Source organism: Aplidium turbinatum, chromosome 9, assembly GCF_918807975.1.
Source record: "Aplidium turbinatum chromosome 9, kaAplTurb1.1, whole genome shotgun sequence".
NCBI classification, from domain to species: Eukaryota; Metazoa; Chordata; class Ascidiacea; order Aplousobranchia; family Polyclinidae; genus Aplidium; species Aplidium turbinatum.
The window spans coordinates 20,209,102-20,227,640 of record NC_137480.1 but is presented as its reverse complement, the minus strand read 5'-3'; the positions used below and the strand labels follow the sequence as shown (position 1 = coordinate 20,227,640).

The window sequence follows — 18,539 nt, the reverse complement described above, 5'->3', positions numbered from 1 at the left end:
TTTTCAGGAATATTTATACCCACATTTTTGTTGAAAATGCTCTCAGAATGCACCAAATTCAAAGTAATTTTTCAAAATTTTCTAGGGGAGTCCTCCAGACCCCCCGCCGCTGGGTGTTGTCTTAGGCGAAAACGCCGTCACAACCCCCCCTTTCAAAATTCCTGGCTACGCTACTGTCAATGCCCCCCCCCACCCCCCCCCCCCCCCTTGGGAAAATCCTGCGTACGCCACTGTGCATATATACTGCATAGGCTACTCTTGCCTGGTGTAAAATGTCTAAAATAAATATCAAGGCTCTAGTGTTACGGCTGCGTGATTCTCCGCTCCTTGCGTATTTTTTAATGTTTGTGTTTTTATCCGGCAACCCTGTTTTTCTTATCTTTCTAAAATGTGGCTAGTTTGAAATCACTTAAAAGAAAGCTTGGAACTAAGTTTAAATGGTCATTGGTGAAAATGAATAGTTGTATGTTGTCCTTATTAAGTCGATCGGAAGTTCGGAACTGCCACAAGGAAATCTGTACTTGAATTGGTATGTAATTTCACATTTATCTGTTGTGTACTATCTGCATTGCTGTGTTACTTGTCCTGGTATCTAGTGTTGTGCTCAATCTGTGCTAAGGTGCAAGTATACAAATTTAATAGTAAACCTGGTCTAATCAAATACTATGCTGTTGGGCTTATATCCGGCATACCCTTTATGTTGTAGTTTGTGTGTAATGTTATTTGATGTTTGATGCATAGGGTATAGCCTATCATTATTAACATGCCCTGATATACCGGTAATTTCTCATCTGCCCTATGGTTACTTAGATTTGTTGAAGCCTGAGTTCATTGGTAAATATTGTTGTAGATTGTTCGTTTGGAAGAATTTCAGTTTTCTCTTTGGGTCTTGGTTTCGCCAACGTCAGGTACATACTTTGTGCGATTTGGTTTACTGTATTTAGATGCAAATGATGCCGTAAGAATAAGACAATTAAGAATAGCAGCATACATTGTATGAATACTGTTTGATTTATTATGTGCGAGTGTAAATATGTGTGTAGGTTAGGCACCTGTCTTAGTCTCGTTTGTTTATTGCAGTTATCGTCAGTCTTCACCTTGACATCAATCAATATACACAACAATTTCAATTGGCGTGGTTGTACATTGGAGTCCAGAGGAGGCTGTCGCATTAAAAACCTATACTGACAGGCTGGTAAACTGCTGACGCTGTCAAAGCAACTGACGTCAGCCACAATAACTGACGCTGTTTATTTATAAGCAGCCTAAACCTAGCTGACCCTAACTTGTTTATTGTTTATTCAACTTGGTATTTCAACATTAGCTCTACATGATGGCCAAACATGAGCAGTTCGGTTCACTCTTAGATGAATTCAAGAAATGTTTAAAAACTATTAATAGGTTAAAAGTTACGAAGTGGCTATTCTTACAACATATTGTAAAACTAGCCTCTGAAGCTATTCTTACAAGCACCACTCAAGCAAGACGTTGTTTACTCGAGCAAGACCTTAATGCGCTCAGGCGTTTCATCCGACGACGCTCATACGTAATTTCGCGCGCATGCGTATTGGCTTGTGCTGCACACTTGATCGTAGAGTGAACCGCGGTAGTTGCTGATTTTGCTGATCGAAACTACACGTCAATGAATCCATCGTCATCATGATTACGAAGGGAGCATTATATTACAGTTTTGAGACACTTTCTTCGGCTATTAAGCAATGGGAAAAAGAAAACTTTGTCAATGTTTATGTGAGAAATTCCATAACAATTGAACGCGCAAAACGACGTCTAGCACTTACATCCACAAAAACCTGGAATGAACAGTTGAAGTATCGTACAATACAGTATGCTTGTGTGCATGGAGGAAGAACACCCAAATCATGTAGTCAAGGAAAATAACCAAATCAAAGGTAAGTAATGATGGTTTTGTCCTTGGTGCCCATAGGTTGAGCTACTCATGTAGCCTATATGCATAAGTTTTGCTAATAGATTGAGTTTTGCATAAGTGCAAATTGCCTACATTCCTTATGAATGCTAAGAACTTAGCAAAATGCATATATTCTGCTGAACCATTCCCGCATGCTGTCTATTGTAATAAGTTTTGCTAATAGATTGAGTTTTGCATAAGTGCAAATTGCCTACATTCCTTATGAATGCTTAGAACTTAGCAAAATGCATATATTCTGCTGAACCATTCCCGCATGCTGTCTATTGTAATTTCCATTGAATTGTCATGCCCAGAATTATTCCTAAGTTGCATTGAATTACCCATTAGTTTTGTCAATTTACCCATATGTTACGTCGAATTGCTCATCAGCACAATTCGTCGAATTACCCGTAAGTCTCATGAAATTATCCATAAAGACATGCCTTATGGGTACTTCAACGCAGCTTTTTGGCAATTTGACGTCACTTATGGGTAAATCGACTAGATTTATGAGAATGCTCGGCTGAACTTGTGGTAATTCAACGTGACTTTATGGGTAATTCAGGTGGGCTTATAGGTAATTGGATGCAACTTATGGGCAATTTGACATGACTTGCAGGTAGGCTACTTTAACGTGAGTTATGGCTAATTTAGGTGTACTTATGGGTGATTCAACACGGCCTATGTCACCTCATCTTTGTTGTTTTTCAGTACTTTTATCAAAGGTTGTCCATTTGGAATCAAAGTAAATGCAACGTCAGATGGAAAAGCGCTATGCATCACTGAGATTAGTAATGTCAATGATCATAATCATGATTTCAATGAAGTAAGTGGAAATAACCCTTTGTAGTAGTCATAGCCTTTGAGCTATGGTCACACTAGCCCTGTATATGATAAGGAGGCTTTCATCAGAAATTATGTGAAGGATAAAAAAGAGCAATAACATTAGGGGGGGGGGTTAATCGGCTTTTTTTTCAAATTCAATTTTAACCCAGGTTTTAGGATACAACAGTACATTCTAAGACCACTAGTAAAAAAAATTGAAATTTCCGTCCAAAACCCCCTTTATCCAAAAAATTACTTTTCGTGTATAATTGCATTTTGATTATGACACTTGAAGTTCAAATATTGTTTGCTACTGTACTAAAACACGTTAAGAATGTTGCAAGACAGTTTTTCTGATCTTGACTTCATCGTAAGACACGGTAAAGTGGTCATTTCACTTTGCGCGCATGACTACGCACATGCTGAATATGACCAGTTTGTGCGAAACTGGTCATATTCAAGCCGCCGATTCACCAAACCTGGTGATCTTGCCCATCTCTGTGGGTTGGACACCTGTCAAAAGATATGTCATTTTCTTGACTATGTGCATATAAATTATTTTTCAGAATGCATTTAATTTGATGCCTAAACAACGAAGATTAAATGAAACAGAAAGCAGTGTGATCGGAGAAATGCTTGCCACCAAAGCAAATAAAAAGTTGGTACAAAAGCACATTGCAGCTTCTACAGGAAAAACAGTTATTCTTAAAGATCTGCATAATATTGCCGCAAAACAGAGACCTTTGTATGAAAACACCTATGATGAACTTATTAATGAAATGAACAAAGAAAAAGGTTAGTCGACAGACAAAACTTTTTTGTCTGTTATACAGTACAAGATATGTTCATGCTAAATAGTAGAGATGACTTTCTAATTTCTATGTGCAGTATGATAAGTAGAGATAGAATGAGCTCCGGTTCCGGTCAAATTCTGGCTCCGTACTGGAGGTGATGTGACTCCGGCCTAGAGCCGGATGTGTGTGTGCAAGCTGTGGTCAGGGTCATGACCTTGGAAAAATCTAATTTTTTGCATCATTGTAGTACTGCAGCAATGCAAGAATAGGCTACCAGGTTGCCTGTAACATTGGTCAACACCGTAGGCGTATTTGCAATCTACAGGTCGCTGCTGCAGATTGAGTGTCACATGATATTGTGAGCATTCTTCTTGAACCATTTCAGATATAATGTCAATTAAGCAATTCGCGATTGACCTCTTGCCGTAATGGTTTAGACTGCAGATGAATTATTTCGATGACGTGGGTTCAATCTCACCATTGCCAGTTCAATTTAAAGTGTTGACCGCCTGGTTTACCGGTCAATAGACTCTGTCTACTGCAGCAAACTGCGGATTACCAGTACGCACATCATAGTAGGCTACACAAGAAAAATATCTAATTTTCAGACGTTTTTCTATTCAGAAAACGTTTGTCTAGTATAACCAACACAGAATATTAGCAGTACCCTACAACGTGTGGAAAATTTGCAACATTGAGCTATAAAGGGTCAATTGAGAGTATTTTTTGCTTCATTTTCTTCATAAGAATTCATTCTACTTTCCCAAACTCATGCTCCAAAGATTTTTGTTGCAACATAAGGCGCTATGGGGATTGTAAGATTGAAAGCGGGATCAAGGAATTCAATCAAAGGTCTTCAATATCTTGAAACAATTCTACTTTGAGTGGATAGAAATAGAAAACATTGCTAAATTTGAAATCTACGTAAAAGTTTACTCCTAATGGATCCTTTTAACGGACCCTAAGCATTGCAATGTGGCATCTTTTAGAGAATGGGGTGAGAGTGGTATACAACCGCTCAGTTGGAACATTGATTATATGATGTAAATATTACCAAAGGCCTAAACATCCTTCCTCTGGCCAATAATTAAAATAACATAGAATAGAAAACAAATTTCACTAAAAGTTGATGTTTTTGCTTTTAAATCTGATGGAGTGCCTAATAGGCCTAATTGTTTTGCGCTATTTTAGTCTGGCCCAGGATTGTCAAGATTCTTGCTTTGTAGGGTATACTAATCCTCAGTTTATTTTCATTTTAGGTGCTGCAGTAGATGTGTTTGCAGATGATGACAAACAATTGCAGGCGATATACTTTCAAACGAAAGACATGCGGGAAACCTTTGCGGCATATCCCGAAATGCTGCTGATTGATGCAACCTACAAACTTAATGACTTGAGAATGCCATTATATGTGATGCTGAATGTTGATGGCTTAGGTCAGAGTGAAATTGTGTGTCTGTGGCTTGTAGCCACTGAAGACAAACTGACCATCAGCAAGCTGTTAACTCAGTTTAAACTCCACAATCCAGCTTGGGATAAAGTGGAGGTTGTAATGGCTGACAAAGACATGACAGAGCGGGATGCCATGATGAAAATGCTGCCTACTGCAGAAATTTTAATTTGCTATTTTCATACCCTTCGCACTTTTCGTAGAGAAGTTTCCATGGAAAAATTAGGCATTTCTTCAGCCCAAAGGCAGGTATCACTGGAAATTTTAGGAAAACTGGCAAATGCCAAAAATGAGTCAGCTTATAATTTACTGTATAACCAATTCGTTGACACAGTCCCAATTGCTGTCACAACATATTATAACGATAACTGGCATGCTATTCGACATCAATGGGTGGATGGACTGAGCAACTTGAAAGCTAATTTTTTGAACAGAACTAATAATCGACTGGAATCCATCAATGGAAAGTTGAAAAGTGTCATAACAAGATACTCAGGAATGACCATGTTTTTTAAAGATCTGATGGCATGTATCCAATCTCTTTCCACCGAACGTGACCACAAAGCGTCAAATGCTTTCCTTAAGGTTCCAATTGATGCGATTTCAAGTGTGGCGGAGAGACAATACCAACAGCTACTGACACCATTTGCATATATTCATGTGCAACAACAATTCAAGTTAGCGGAAAAGGTTGTCATGTCAGAGATTTTGAATGATTCTGCCATAGTAAAATCTCGTGTCCATGGGGAATTGGCAGTCACAACAACAGCATGTCCTTGTGGATTCACATCATCAATGCTGCTACCTTGTAGGCATGTCTTAGCAGTTAGAAGGCAGCTCCATATGTCAGAGTACAATCCCAATCTTTGTTCAGAACGGTGGACAATGCAATATTTTCTTAAATCCCATCGCCTGACAAGAAACTCACTGGACAACGGTCCTGCATCCACATTACCAGCTGTTGAGATTCTTAACAAGCCTCAAAGAAGATGTGTTTTATCAGAACAGCAAAAGTATCGCCGTGTTCAAGATATTTCCCAGAAGATTGCGTTAATGATATCTGAACAAGGAATGGATGAATTCCAATACAACCTGGATAATTTACGACAAATTGCAGAGTTCTTGCAGGAAGGAAAGAAATTCCAAGTTGTGAACTTTTTGGGTCAAACTCAGAAAGGTAGGCCTATATGCTAGCACTATTTACTAAATCAGAAAAACTAGCCTACTTTTTCAAATATCTGAAGAGATATGGGTTAGTTACTGCAACTTGCGTCGTGATTTTGCAGTCAATTTTTTTTTGAGCAATGATTTTTATGGCGTTGAGCTATCCAATATGTGGGCTAATATGTACTGCATGCGCAGTTGCGCACTAATTTACGATTATACAAGGTTGCAGATGCTCAGTAATTCTGCTTTTGTGAACAACTGCATGATCCTTTTCAGGCACTAATACTGGAAGTGCTGCTGCAACATCTTCCAGCAATGATCCTGGAATTGTATTTCCTACGGTCTCAAACAGTACTTTACAGCACACACCCTGTGACGTCTTGTCGACCGTTGATACCAGTGCGATTATGATGCAGACTCCGTCCAGTTCTGTTCAGTCTTTTAGAAGTATGCTGTTTCTGAAAGCTTCATTTCTGATTAGTTGTTTTTTTTTTCTTGCATTGCATGCTGCGCTTACACTACGTTTCATGTTTCTTAAGATTATAGCACGGTCTGCATTATTTGATAAGTAATGAGTTTATTGGCAGGTGATGCAGCATTGTGCAAATAATCATCGAGAAACACCTAGCAGATTTTGATAGATACTGGATTGGTTGGCATTCGGTAACCACGCCAGAAGCATGTTTTGGCTGCAACAAAATCTTGTTTTCAAAAGGTTAATGTAGATTTGTTGACACCTCAAGTGCTCGCTTCCAACTCAAAATACGGTATATCACAATATCTACTGCCAGTGCACGTATTTACGATTATACGACATTATGTTCCGCCCAGGACCGTAACCTCGTCAGTTTGGCCCCCATTGCAACAGTGCAACACATCCAATAATTGTCCAGTAAAGACTCGTGCGACGCTTCTATTGTTTCTTCATTGCTCAGAGGTGATCCTTTTCAGGCACTGATACTGGAAGTGCTGCTGCAACATCTTCCAGCAATGATCCTGGAATTGCACTTCCTACAGTCTCAAGTAGTAGTTCACAGCACACACCCGGTGACGTCTTGTCGACCGTTGATACCAGTGCGATTATGATGCAGACACCGTCCAGTTCTATTCAGTCTTTTACAAGTATGTGCTGTTTCTGAAACATTCATTTCTGATTAGTTGTTTTTTCTTGCATTGCATAATGCATTATGTTTATTAATTTTTTAATAAAAACGTTGAAATAGTGATGTTTTCTACGTTGTAGCCTATATTCGATTCTCGTTGTGTTTATTAACAGATGATGCAGGATCAATTAAATTTCCACCGAAGATGATGAAACGTGGCAGGCCAAAAGGAGCTGGATTGACAGTCATTGGGTTACCACGCAAGAGACAAAAAAAGAGCGGACCAATTCCATTCAGACTGAAGTCGTCTTTTCAGAAAGAAGCAGGTTTGTTGCATTTATGTTTGTGTGACTTCATTTTTGTTATAGCCTACGTTAGTTTAAAAAACTACACTTTGACTTCTGTGGGTCTGCCTAGCCGATAGGCTACGTCAAAGCGTACGTAGGCTACATCAAACAAAGTCACCCATGGTCATATTTTTCAGCAATACTCAGTTGGTTTGTCGATTCTGAGGTAGTAGAAGAGGTCTTGCGTCCATTCAGCGATCGACTGATCGAAGAAAATGAAATTGAAACGTTGCCCGAAAGAATTCCAATGAAGTGTTTAGATGAAAACATTGCCATTGCTTCTGTGCGAAGACATTTTTCTTTTGACGGTTGGACGTTGATGGAGAACCTACTGACCACTTTGCGAAATAAAGGCCGCTGGTTGTGCATCTCCTGTTATTTAGATCTTGATGCAGGCGACAGCATCATGTGCGACTCGTGTCTGGATTGGCACCATCTGAGATGTCTTGGTAGAACAATGCCGCCAAAAACGAAGTCTTGGTTCTGCAGGAAATGCAACCTTATGGAGAAGTGACATTGAATGTTCAGGTGATACTGCAATCTCGCTTTGTCAATTAAACCAAGGTTATGTAAACCGTGAACTACGAAAAGACTTATTGGCCTTGACGCGTTATGCTTGAAACTTGTAACATTTGATAAAAATCGTTTCTTCAATGGTCCTCACATAAAACGCTAACGATGTGTTCTTGAATGACTAATGAGTCCAATCCTGGCATTAAAAGTTCTGATGCATTTAGGACATTTAACATTCTTTGGGAGAGCTGGCTGAAAGTCATGGACTAGTACAGGTTTGTAATGTAGTTGCTGCAATATACTACGGTCCAACAAGACCTTCAACAGTTCATTAATATTCAACTATTTTACTGTTTCCAACTTAACACAATTAGTATACGTATGTTGAACTCTTTCATAGCAAATGGTGGTACAGAACTTGAAAATAGCAAGTAAAAGGTAGCTCGAAGCTGCAGTTTTTTTTTTGACTGACTCATCAGGAGCTGTCATCAGAATAAAACAAACCTAAATGTGGTGAAGTACTTATAGTAGAAGGAAAGAAGAAAAACTGGAGCTTCAAACTATCAGCTACCTTATACTCGCTAAATCCAGATTTGTTGCATGTGTGTAGTATTTACATTTCTTCACTGTAATCTTAGGCTATGGCATAAATGCTTTGATTTCTTATGGCAAAAAATGGGTGATGAAGATCCATAAGTTTATAACAGTAAAAAATCAATTGTTTATTGTTGAAAGTGGTTGGCTTCAGTTGAAGATGCCATGAGATCCATTGAAGAGTACGAAGCAAAAGCAGGAACGAAGCTTGTTGTTGTTCAGAAACGAGCATACGGTGCCATGTTAATGTTGATTTTTAACATCCTGTCATTGTAATTCACTAGTGTACTAAGTGTTGATATTCATACTACAATAATAAGCCTTTTCTTTGTTGACAAAGATTCTGAAAAGGTTTCTGCAAAGCACAGTGTTTTCACCAAAGTGGAGGTTAGGCATCATAAAAGAGGAAACGGTTTACTAACTGCAAAAAATGCTATAAACATATGTAAATGTGTTCTGTTTCATCAACTTTTCATCTCGTTTCTTAAAGACACTCAGTTTTCAGGTGTAAAAGCTTTGTTGATTCAAAGTAGCCTAGCCTACTTCACTGACCTCTTTTGTATTTTTTCCATCTAGTGTGCCAAATCCATACGCCTATGTGGTGTTATTGATTGGACCAAGTGACATGTCCAGCGGTAACTAAAGGCAGGGTTTGGGTCACAACCAATCTTTTTGAGACAATTTATTTTTTACCATATTCACGTAGTAGGCTTGGTGGTTTTCAATGTTACGTACAGTACCGTATATTATTTCTGTAGGCTACTATCATAAGATGAAAATTTAGTTGATTGTAACTCATCGTAGATGAAGATAATACGATTGTTGCATCGTTGCGGCCAAGGCATTTGCCTCTTGGATGCAACTTACAAGACGTCCAAGTATTCCCTTCCTCTATTTTTTCTTTGCGTCAGAACGAATGTTGGTTACCAGGTTGTTGCTACGTTTATTATCCAAAATGAACAAGCTTCGGACATAGCAGAAGCACTTTCTGTTGTAAAAGGGTGGTCAGAAAACTGGAACCCTTCGTTTTTCATGACCGATAAATGTGAGGCGGAAATCAAGGCCATCGAAAGCGTTTTTTCAAGTTAGTGAATTGCATTAACATTTTCGTTGCTTGTGTGCTGTCTCCATTGCTCATGCATTTGTGTCGTCACTGTTAAGTTGCTACTGTACTTTACCACTCAGTGCCCACGACTTCTTGTTCCGCAGATTGCTACGTGTTACTCTGTGCCTTTCATCGCGAACAAGCCTGGGAAAGGTGGATGAGGAAAAGTGACAATGGCGTTCGCGATGATAAAGCAATTGTGCTGACATACTAGACGCAATGAGGAAAGCAACTACATAGAACAGACTTGTTTGCAATCAAACCAGGCGACAATGAGCGAATGGCAAACGCGATACCCCCCTATTCAGGGATAATATGCGTGTCTGTGACCGCAGGGGACCTGGAGCCGAGTTGTTTTGCACGTTGATAGCACCATGCAGTTGCAAGCACAGTAATAGGCTACTGAGCTCACATTTTGAACAATTCAGTGATCTTCACACCAAGGCTTTTTTTCAGTTGCTAACACGGCCACAAATCGCAGCGCATATGCGTGCTTAGTGTTAAGTAACAGCCTAGTGGAAAGTGTTGTGGATTGAATTTGCTAGTTCAAATAAGTATATTAATTCCGGTACCCAAAGCCTCAAATGAATTCACGAATATCGCAATTGTTAACAATGGCATATAAATTAGGATGTTAGTGCACACAAAGTAGGGAAAGTATTGCTTGAAGAGTTGATTCCTGGGACAAAAATTGAACACTGTAGGCTATGTCGAGCAGAAACTGGTTTAGTGTTTTAAGGTGGTCAAAAATGTAAGCATGCGTCTATTTGCATCCAACAAATAACGAAACTCTAAACTTCTCAGTTTGGTCGGGAAACAAAAAGGGTTGCGAGGACAAATGGCAGGTCTCATCTAGGCAAGGAGAGGAGGGACACATGGGTGATGATCTGGCCTAACAGTTACTGTGCTGTGCTCAAAATATGTACAGTTTTTGTTTAACATGTGCGGTATTCACTTTTTGTAAATAGCCTAGCTTTTCGGAAATGCAACGAGTCATCTGGCGCTATTTGCTTGTGTTTGAAGCCCGGTTGCTCGCTTTGTGAAAAAGCTATCAACCTCAACTTTTGCTTGTCAATAGACAGAGATATGTTGTTTAGATTAGCGTTTATTAAATGCTGTTATCTTTAAAAATATTTGTGGGATAAATGGTTAAAGTCGGTCAAGTTCAACTCTTTACCTAAGAAATATTTTTAACTTTTAGAGTCTGGCTGACCTTAATTTGGATAGACGATAGCTTGTGCTTTCCAGCAATGGTTCAATTGTTAAAATCGAAGCAGAAACAAGCAACTTACAACTAATTTAATAAAGACATATAATGATCGCAGACCGGGGAGACTTGTATACTTGCTTCGATTCGGAAATGCAACGAGTCATCGGGCGCTATTTGCTTGTGTTTGAAGCCCGGTTGCTCGCTTTGTGAAAAAGCTATCAACCTCAACTTTTGCTTGTCAATAGACAGAGATATGTTCTTTAGATTAGCGTTTATTAAATGCTGGTATCTTTACAAGTATTTTTGGGATAAATGGTTAAAGTCGGTCAAGTTCAACTCTTTACCTAAGAAATATTTTTAACTTTTAGAGTCTGGCTGACCTTCATTTGGATAAACGATAGCTTGCGCTTTCCAGCAATGGTTCAATTGTAAAAATCGAAGCAGAAACGACAAAGATATATTATTGATTAAATGCTGGTATCTTTAGAAGTAGGCTATTCTTCGGATAAATAGTTAAACTTGGTCAAGTTTAATTCTTTTCTAAGGAGATATGTGGTGTTTTTCGGGCTTGTGTTACATAGCTATTAGGTAAAAGCGGACACTTGCACGCTTTTTTTTGTCATGGTTGACTAATTTCACCCCACTTTTCCACCATTTTATGGTGGATTCCTCCTGTGTGACGTCATCTCCTTTTTAACCAGGGTCGCTACTTGTATACCAGTTCCAGATCACGCATGAGCGCATATTGATGTCAAACGTAATGCTTGAGTGGTGCTTGTAAGAATAGCCTCTGAGGCTATTTTTACAATATGTTGTAAGAATAGCCACAGCCTAAAAGTTACATCCAGTGACAGTGCAGAGATTCGATGTGCTGTTGGGAAATTGTATTCGTCATTGGATACCTTAGAAGAGTCCTTTGTAAGCGCAAAGGAAAGCAATCTGGATGAAGAAGGAAAATTCAAAGAAGAGTTTGAAAATTGTGAGAAGCTTGCCGATCAAGCCAACAAGAGTGTTGAAGAAGCGCTTCAAAGACTTGCAATCGAGTTTAGTTCCAGTGACTCAATGTCTCTTGTCTCTGGTGCCTCAAGAAAATCAAAGCAACCTGTAGGTCCCAAGAACCCATCCACAAAATCCCATCCCATTCCTGAAGGAAACAATAATGGACATGTAACCTTGAAAATTCCAAAAGAAGAAGCCAGATCCACGGCAATAAACCGTGGTCCACATGAATCAAGTTTAAATTCAATGCTGCACAATATTCCTGTAGAATCAGAACACGAGCAGCAACAGCGGATCATGTCGTCTATGGAAAATCTGCACATGGAAAGAGAATACAACAATAGAGCTCCCTTATATGCTGAAAGGGCAACTGCAAGTTACCGCATCCCTGACATCAAGATTGATGTGTTTAAGGGCAACATCATTGAATTTCCAGCTTGGGAAACTGCCTTTGATGCCCTAATAGGAGATAGGGTCCATTGTCCTAAACACAAGCTGAATCTCCTTGGTCAATATTTGGATAAAGATGCAAAGGAGCTCATTACCGGTTTGCTTCTACACCAAAGCGAAAATGCGTACTTTATTGCAAGAAATCGCCTGAAAGAAAGGTATGGCAATCCAAGCGCGATTGGTCAGGCGTTTCTTCACAAGCTTTCCTCGTGGCCAAGGATCAGTCCTCGACAGACGGCGGAGCTTCAGCACCTGTCAGACTTTCTGATACAGGTTGCTGAAGTAAAACAGTCTGTTAATGGTCTTCAAATTCTGGACTTCCCACAAGAGTCCACCAAAATCATTCAAAAGCTTCCAGTTTACATGCAAAATAAATGGCGGGAAAGGGTTTTCTATTACAAAAGAACTGCAGGCCAGTACCCACCCTTTGAAGAATTAGTAAAGTTTGTCGAAGTTGGATCAGAAGAAGTTAATATTCCTGAACTGACAGGGCTAAATACTGAAGTGCTGTCATTTAAAAATGCCATTAAAGACCCCAAACCAGCAAGAACATTTGCCACTACTACTGAAGAAAGAAATTATAACCGTGTGGGACAGTACTGTACATATTGCCAAGGAAGACACGTCATCAATGATTGTTCTAAATTCTTGGAGATATTGCGTGATCAGCGGCTTCAATTTTTGAAGGACAATCGACTTTGCTTTGCTTGCGGGTGCTGTAGTGACCACCGGGCTCAACAATGTTTGCACAGAGCAGTGTGTCAAATTTGCCGGAGACGTCATCTCACTGGACTTCATTTCGAAAGGTCACCAGATAATCAGGCAACAACAAGTGGACAGTTGCATTCCAGGTGCGTAGAAGTTTGCAAGAGCGAAAATGAAGTCCAAGGATGTGACAACTCCATGATTGTTCCATTGTGGGTTCATAGCAAGCATAATCCATCTAAAGAAATTCTATGCTACGCAATTCTCGATGATCAGTCCAATAGTTGCTTCATTTCTAATGAGCTGCGAGTGCAATTAGGCTTGGCTGGGTGTGAGACCAACTTGACCCTGTCCACTGTTTACAAAAGTAATGCCACAATTTCAACAAGAAAGTTAAATGACTTAGAAGTCGTTAGTTTTGACCGCACCACTAAAATCAACTTGCCTGCTGTTTTTACAAGAGATAACATCCCAGCCAGTCGATCCCAGATTCCCAAACCCGAAGTAGCTCGAAAGTGGAACCATCTACAGCCTATTGCCGAGAAAATAGCACCATACTTGCCACAAGTTCCAGTCAGTCTACTAATTGGTAACAACGTTCCGCAGGCTGTTAAACCAAGAGAGATTTTGTCTGGCGAAGACGACCAACCTTATGGCCAACGTTCGTTGCTTGGCTGGGGAATTGTTGGAGTAGTGTGCCATTCCACTAGGAACAGTGTATCAGTCGCTCATCGTGTCAATGTCGAGAATTTGGAACATCAGCAAAATGCAAAGCTTAAAAGCATACCCAGCACATTTGTTTATCCCACCAATGCCAAAGAAGTAATCAATCCTTCTCAAATTCGAAAGGTAATGGAGTCTGATTTTATTGATCACAACCTAGACGGTACTATGTCTGTACATGATAGAACATTTCTCAACATTCTTTCTCATGACATCACACAACAAGAAGATGGCCATTATGTCATGCCCTTACCAGTAAAATCTGAACAAGTCATGTTGCCTGATAATAAAGCTCTAGCTCTAAAGAGAATTAATCAGCTTAAAAGGAGGTTTGACAGAAACCCCAGATTCGAATCGGACTATGTAACCTTTATGAAAGACGTTGTTTCCACATGTGCAGAAAAGGTGGTGGATGATGATCATGGTGCAGAGAAGACTGGCAAAATTAATTACATCCCTCATACTGGAGTATACCACCCAAAGAAGCCTGGAAAAATTCGTGTGGTATTTGATTGTTCAGCAGAATTTCAAGGTGTGTCTCTCAATGACCACTTGTTGCAAGGTCCCAACCTAACAAACAAACTAGTGGGTGTCCTTTGCAGATTTCGAAAGGAAAGGATTGCCTTAATGACCGATATCAAATCTATGTTTCATCAGTTCTATGTTTCAGAGAAGCACAGAGATCTCTTGAGGTTTCTGTGGTGGGAGGATGGAAATACCAGCAAGCCTTTGCAAGTCTTCAGAATGAAAGTCCATCTATTCGGGGCTACCAGCTCACCAGGTTGTGCGAATTTCGGTTTGAAACAAGCAGCTGAAGATGGGGAAGCGGAATTTGGTAAGGATGTTTCTGACTTCATAAAACACGACTTTTATGTTGACGATGGCTTGACTTCAGTCCCTTCCGCTGATGAGGCTGTTTCTCTTATAACAGGAAGTATAGCTCTTTGTGAAAGGGCTGGCTTAAAACTTCACAAATGCTTGTCAAATGATAGATCCGTCCTTGATGCAATACCAGAAGAAAAAAGAGCTGATGGTGTGAAAGCATTAGATCTTAACAAAGATCCTCTTCCTCTTGAGCATGCACTGGGAATTTTATGGTGCGTTGAAAACGATTCATTTCAGTTTAGAATTATACTCAAAGACCTTCCTTTCACCAGAAGAGGGATACTGTCTACTGTTAGTTCCATTTTTGATCCTATTGGGTTCGTTGCCCCTGTTGTTCTGGAGGGAAAGAAGATCTTGCAACAACTATGTCGAGAGGGTGCAAAATGGGATGACCCTATTCCTGAAATGTTAGCTTCCAGATGGCGTAAATGGAGATCTGAGATTAGTGCCTTAAGCACCCTTGAAGTTCAGAGATGCATCCAGCCTGAAGGTTTTGGAACCGTTCAAAAGGTAGAGCTCCATCACTTTTCAGACGCCTGTGAGCACGGTTATGGCCAATGCTCATATATTCGGCTTAAAAACAGTGCTGATCAAGTTCATTGTTCCTTTCTTATTGGTAAGGCTAGAGTAGCTCCATTGAAACAATTTACCATCCCTCGGCTAGAGCTCACTGCCGCCTTGCTGTCAGCTAGAATGAGTAAATATGTTAGAGAAGAGATGGGGTATTCAGATGTGGTAGAACATTTTTGGACTGACAGCAAAATTGTACTTGGTTACATAAACAACGAAGCCAAAAGATTCCATGTTTATGTGGCCAACCGAGTGCAACAGATTCGAGATCTTTGCAGTCCTGACTCCTGGTACCATGTAGAATCCAAGGCCAATCCAAGCGATGAAGCTAGCAGAGGCATGAATACACAACGCTTTTTAAAAGGATCTATGTGGCTTCAAGGCCCAGAATTTCTATGGGGTGATTCTGACCTTTCTGCTACTGCAAGGTCCACGTTGGACGAAGCAACCGCAAGCGAAATGCAAAAGGAAATGCGCAAGGCTACTGTCCGAACAACACTGGCTGTCAACGAACGTTCAAAACCAACCAATCAATTTGAAACATCTCGTTTGGACCGATTTTCTTCTTGGCTGAGCGCCAAAAGGGCGATAGCAAACTGTCTGCTTCTTAAGGCTAAGCTACTACACAAAATTAGGAAGAACACTTCTGTATTCGCTGAAGCAGTATCTGCAAACTGCTTGAGAACCGCAGAGATAGAGATAATCAAAGGCTTGCAACAGGAACATTTTAGTGAAGAAGTATCATTTCTCTCCAGTTTCCAACAGGAAGGTCGTTCTCATCTGACACGCACAACTGTGAAAAGGACTAGCAGTCTTTACAAATTAGATCCCTTTCTAGATGAAAATGGTATCTTGCGAGTCGGTGGTCGAATTAGAAATGCTTCCATTTCTGACCTCGCCAAACACCCGGCTGTTATTCCAAGAAAAACTCATGTAGCGCATCTGATAATTGACCATTGTCACAAGGAAGTCAGCCACATGGGTCGCGGAATCACCCACAATCATTTGCGACAGAGCGGTTTCTGGATAATTGGTGGATCTTCTGCAGTAGGTTACCACATCAGCAATTGTGTAGTTTGTAAGCGTTGGAGAGGTGCTCTTCAAACACAAAAAATGGCGGATCTTCCCAGCGAGCGATTGAGTGAGGAGCCCCCTTTTACGTTTTCCGGCGTTGACTTCTTTGGTCCATACTATCTCCGAGAAAAGCGATCGATCTTGAAAAGGTATGGTGTGGTATTTACCTGCATGTCGAGCCGAGCTGTCCACTTAGAGACCGCCAACACAATGGATACGAGCTCATTTATTAACGCCCTTAGAAGGTTTCTTGCACGACGAAGCCCAATATGTCAACTACGATCAGACTGTGGTTCTAACCTGATTGGCGCCAATAATGATTTAATACAAGCTAAACGTGAAATGAACGAAAAACACATTGGTAACTTTCTCTTACAACATCACTGTGACTTAATCACAAATAAATTTAATGTACCTCACTCCAGTCACATGAATGGAGCGGTCGAACGACAGATCCGCACCATTCGAAGTGCTCTTGACCCGATGCTTAAAACGTGTGGCAGTCAACTAGATGACGAGTTATTTCGGACCTTGATGACAGAAGTTGAAAACATTGTTAACTCCAGACCCCTTTCAACCGATCAGCTATGCGACCCAGAATGTCCTGCCCCACTTACTCCTAATCATCTGTTAACAATGAAACCTAAGATACTACTTCCTCCCCCAGGAATATTTCAGAGGGCTGACCTTTATGCAAGAAAGAGATGGAAGAGAGTCCAACATCTTGCCAATGAGTTTTGGTTTCGTTGGAGGAAAGAATTTATTCACAATTTGCAGTCCAAAAGGAAATGGTGTTCCAGACGACGCAATCTAAAGACCGGCGACATCGTGATTGTTTCTGACGACGCCACTCCACGCAATCACTGGCCGCTTGCCAGAATTGACTCGGTTATTCCTAGCGATGACGGACTAGTACGCAAGGTCAAACTACGCATGGCTAATGCACATCTTGACAATCGCGGTAGACCGACTAAAACTGTTTCGTTTTTAAGTAGGCCCGTCCACAAGGTGATTCTTCTTCTACCCACGGATGAGGACTAAGTTCGAGGATGACAGAAGGAGCAACGTGTGCGAAGAAAAACAATTGCAATAGGCCTATCTCATTATTCATTGTAAACTGCCCCAGTCGACGTTTAACTTGCGAAATCTGTGAAAAAAACCTTTATGGTGATAAAGCTGTTTTTTGGGGGGCGATGTTACGGCTGCGTGATTCTCCGCTCCTTGCGTATTTTCTAATGTTTGTGTTTTTATCCGGCAACCCTGTTTTTCTTATCTTTCTAAAATGTGGCTAGTTTGAAATCACTTAAAAGAAAGCTTGGAACTAAGTTTAAATGGTCATTGGTGAAAATGAATAGTTGTATGTTGTCCTTATTAAGTCGATCGGAAGTTCGGAACTGCCACAAGGAAATCTGTACTTGAATTGGTATGTAATTTCACATTTATCTGTTGTGTACTATCTGCATTGCTGTGTTACTTGTCCTGGTATCTAGTGTTGTGCTCAATCTGTGCTAAGGTGCAAGTATACAAATTTAATAGTAAACCTGGTCTAATCAAATACTATGCTGTTGGGCTTATATCCGGCATACCCTTTATGTTGTAGTTTGTGTGTAATGTTATTTGATGTTTGATGCATAGGGTATAGCCTATCATTATTAACATGCCCTGATATACCGGTAATTTCTCATCTGCCCTATGGTTACTTAGATTTGTTGAAGCCTGAGTTCATTGGTAAATATTGTTGTAGATTGTTCGTTTGGAAGAATTTCAGTTTTCTCTTTGGGTCTTGGTTTCGCCAACGTCAGGTACATACTTTGTGCGATTTGGTTTACTGTATTTAGATGCAAATGATGCCGTAAGAATAAGACAATTAAGAATAGCAGCATACATTGTATGAATACTGTTTGATTTATTATGTGCGAGTGTAAATATGTGTGTAGGTTAGGCACCTGTCTTAGTCTCGTTTGTTTATTGCAGTTATCGTCAGTCTTCACCTTGACATCAATCAATATACACAACAATTTCAATTGGCGTGGTTGTACATTGGAGTCCAGAGGAGGCTGTCGCATTAAAAACCTATACTGACAGGCTGGTAAACTGC

The 18,539-nt window shown here is 40.2% G+C and overlaps 3 protein-coding genes across 3 annotated transcripts; all 3 read left to right on the top strand.

The window, feature by feature from the left end:
• The first annotated feature begins 1,575 nt into the window (after positions 1 to 1,575).
• Positions 1,576 to 10,119, top strand: LOC145777683 (zinc finger SWIM domain-containing protein 3-like). The gene is made up of 8 exons (XM_082589120.1): positions 1,576 to 1,910; positions 2,639 to 2,753; positions 3,319 to 3,547; positions 4,806 to 6,173; positions 6,440 to 6,610; positions 7,115 to 7,285; positions 7,440 to 7,592; positions 7,751 to 10,119. The coding sequence occupies exons 3-8, from the start codon at positions 3,334 to 3,336 to the stop codon at positions 8,125 to 8,127; spliced, it is 2,454 nt and encodes an 817-aa protein (XP_082445246.1). The 5' UTR covers positions 1,576 to 1,910; positions 2,639 to 2,753; positions 3,319 to 3,333; the 3' UTR covers positions 8,128 to 10,119.
• On the top strand, positions 8,886 to 16,304 carry LOC145776765 (uncharacterized). Its single transcript, XM_082587992.1, has 3 exons — positions 8,886 to 8,955; positions 11,943 to 16,105; positions 16,206 to 16,304. The coding sequence occupies exons 1-3, from the start codon at positions 8,886 to 8,888 to the stop codon at positions 16,302 to 16,304; spliced, it is 4,332 nt and encodes a 1,443-aa protein (XP_082444118.1).
• LOC145777567 (uncharacterized) lies at positions 16,243 to 18,521 on the top strand. The gene is made up of 2 exons (XM_082588982.1): positions 16,243 to 18,243; positions 18,416 to 18,521. The coding sequence occupies exon 1, from the start codon at positions 16,346 to 16,348 to the stop codon at positions 17,480 to 17,482; it is 1,137 nt and encodes a 378-aa protein (XP_082445108.1). The 5' UTR covers positions 16,243 to 16,345; the 3' UTR covers positions 17,483 to 18,243; positions 18,416 to 18,521.
• Positions 18,522 to 18,539: the final 18 nt, after the last annotated feature.

Coding starts and splice junctions, on each gene's coding strand:
- LOC145777683 (XM_082589120.1), top strand. CDS start 3,334: ATGCCTAAACAACGAAGATTAAATGAAACAGAAAGCAGTGTGATCGGA. Junction 6,611..7,114: donor TTCTGTTCAGTCTTTTAGAA/GTATGCTGTTTC, acceptor GATCCTTTTCAG/GCACTGATACTGGAAGTGCT. Junction 7,286..7,439: donor TTCTATTCAGTCTTTTACAA/GTATGTGCTGTT, acceptor GTTTATTAACAG/ATGATGCAGGATCAATTAAA.
- LOC145776765 (XM_082587992.1), top strand. CDS start 8,886: ATGAGATCCATTGAAGAGTACGAAGCAAAAGCAGGAACGAAGCTTGTT. Junction 8,956..11,942: donor TGTTCAGAAACGAGCATACG/GTGCCATGTTAA, acceptor TGGATACCTTAG/AAGAGTCCTTTGTAAGCGCA. Junction 16,106..16,205: donor AGGAACATTTTAGTGAAGAA/GTATCATTTCTC, acceptor ATCCCTTTCTAG/ATGAAAATGGTATCTTGCGA.
- LOC145777567 (XM_082588982.1), top strand. CDS start 16,346: ATGGGTCGCGGAATCACCCACAATCATTTGCGACAGAGCGGTTTCTGG.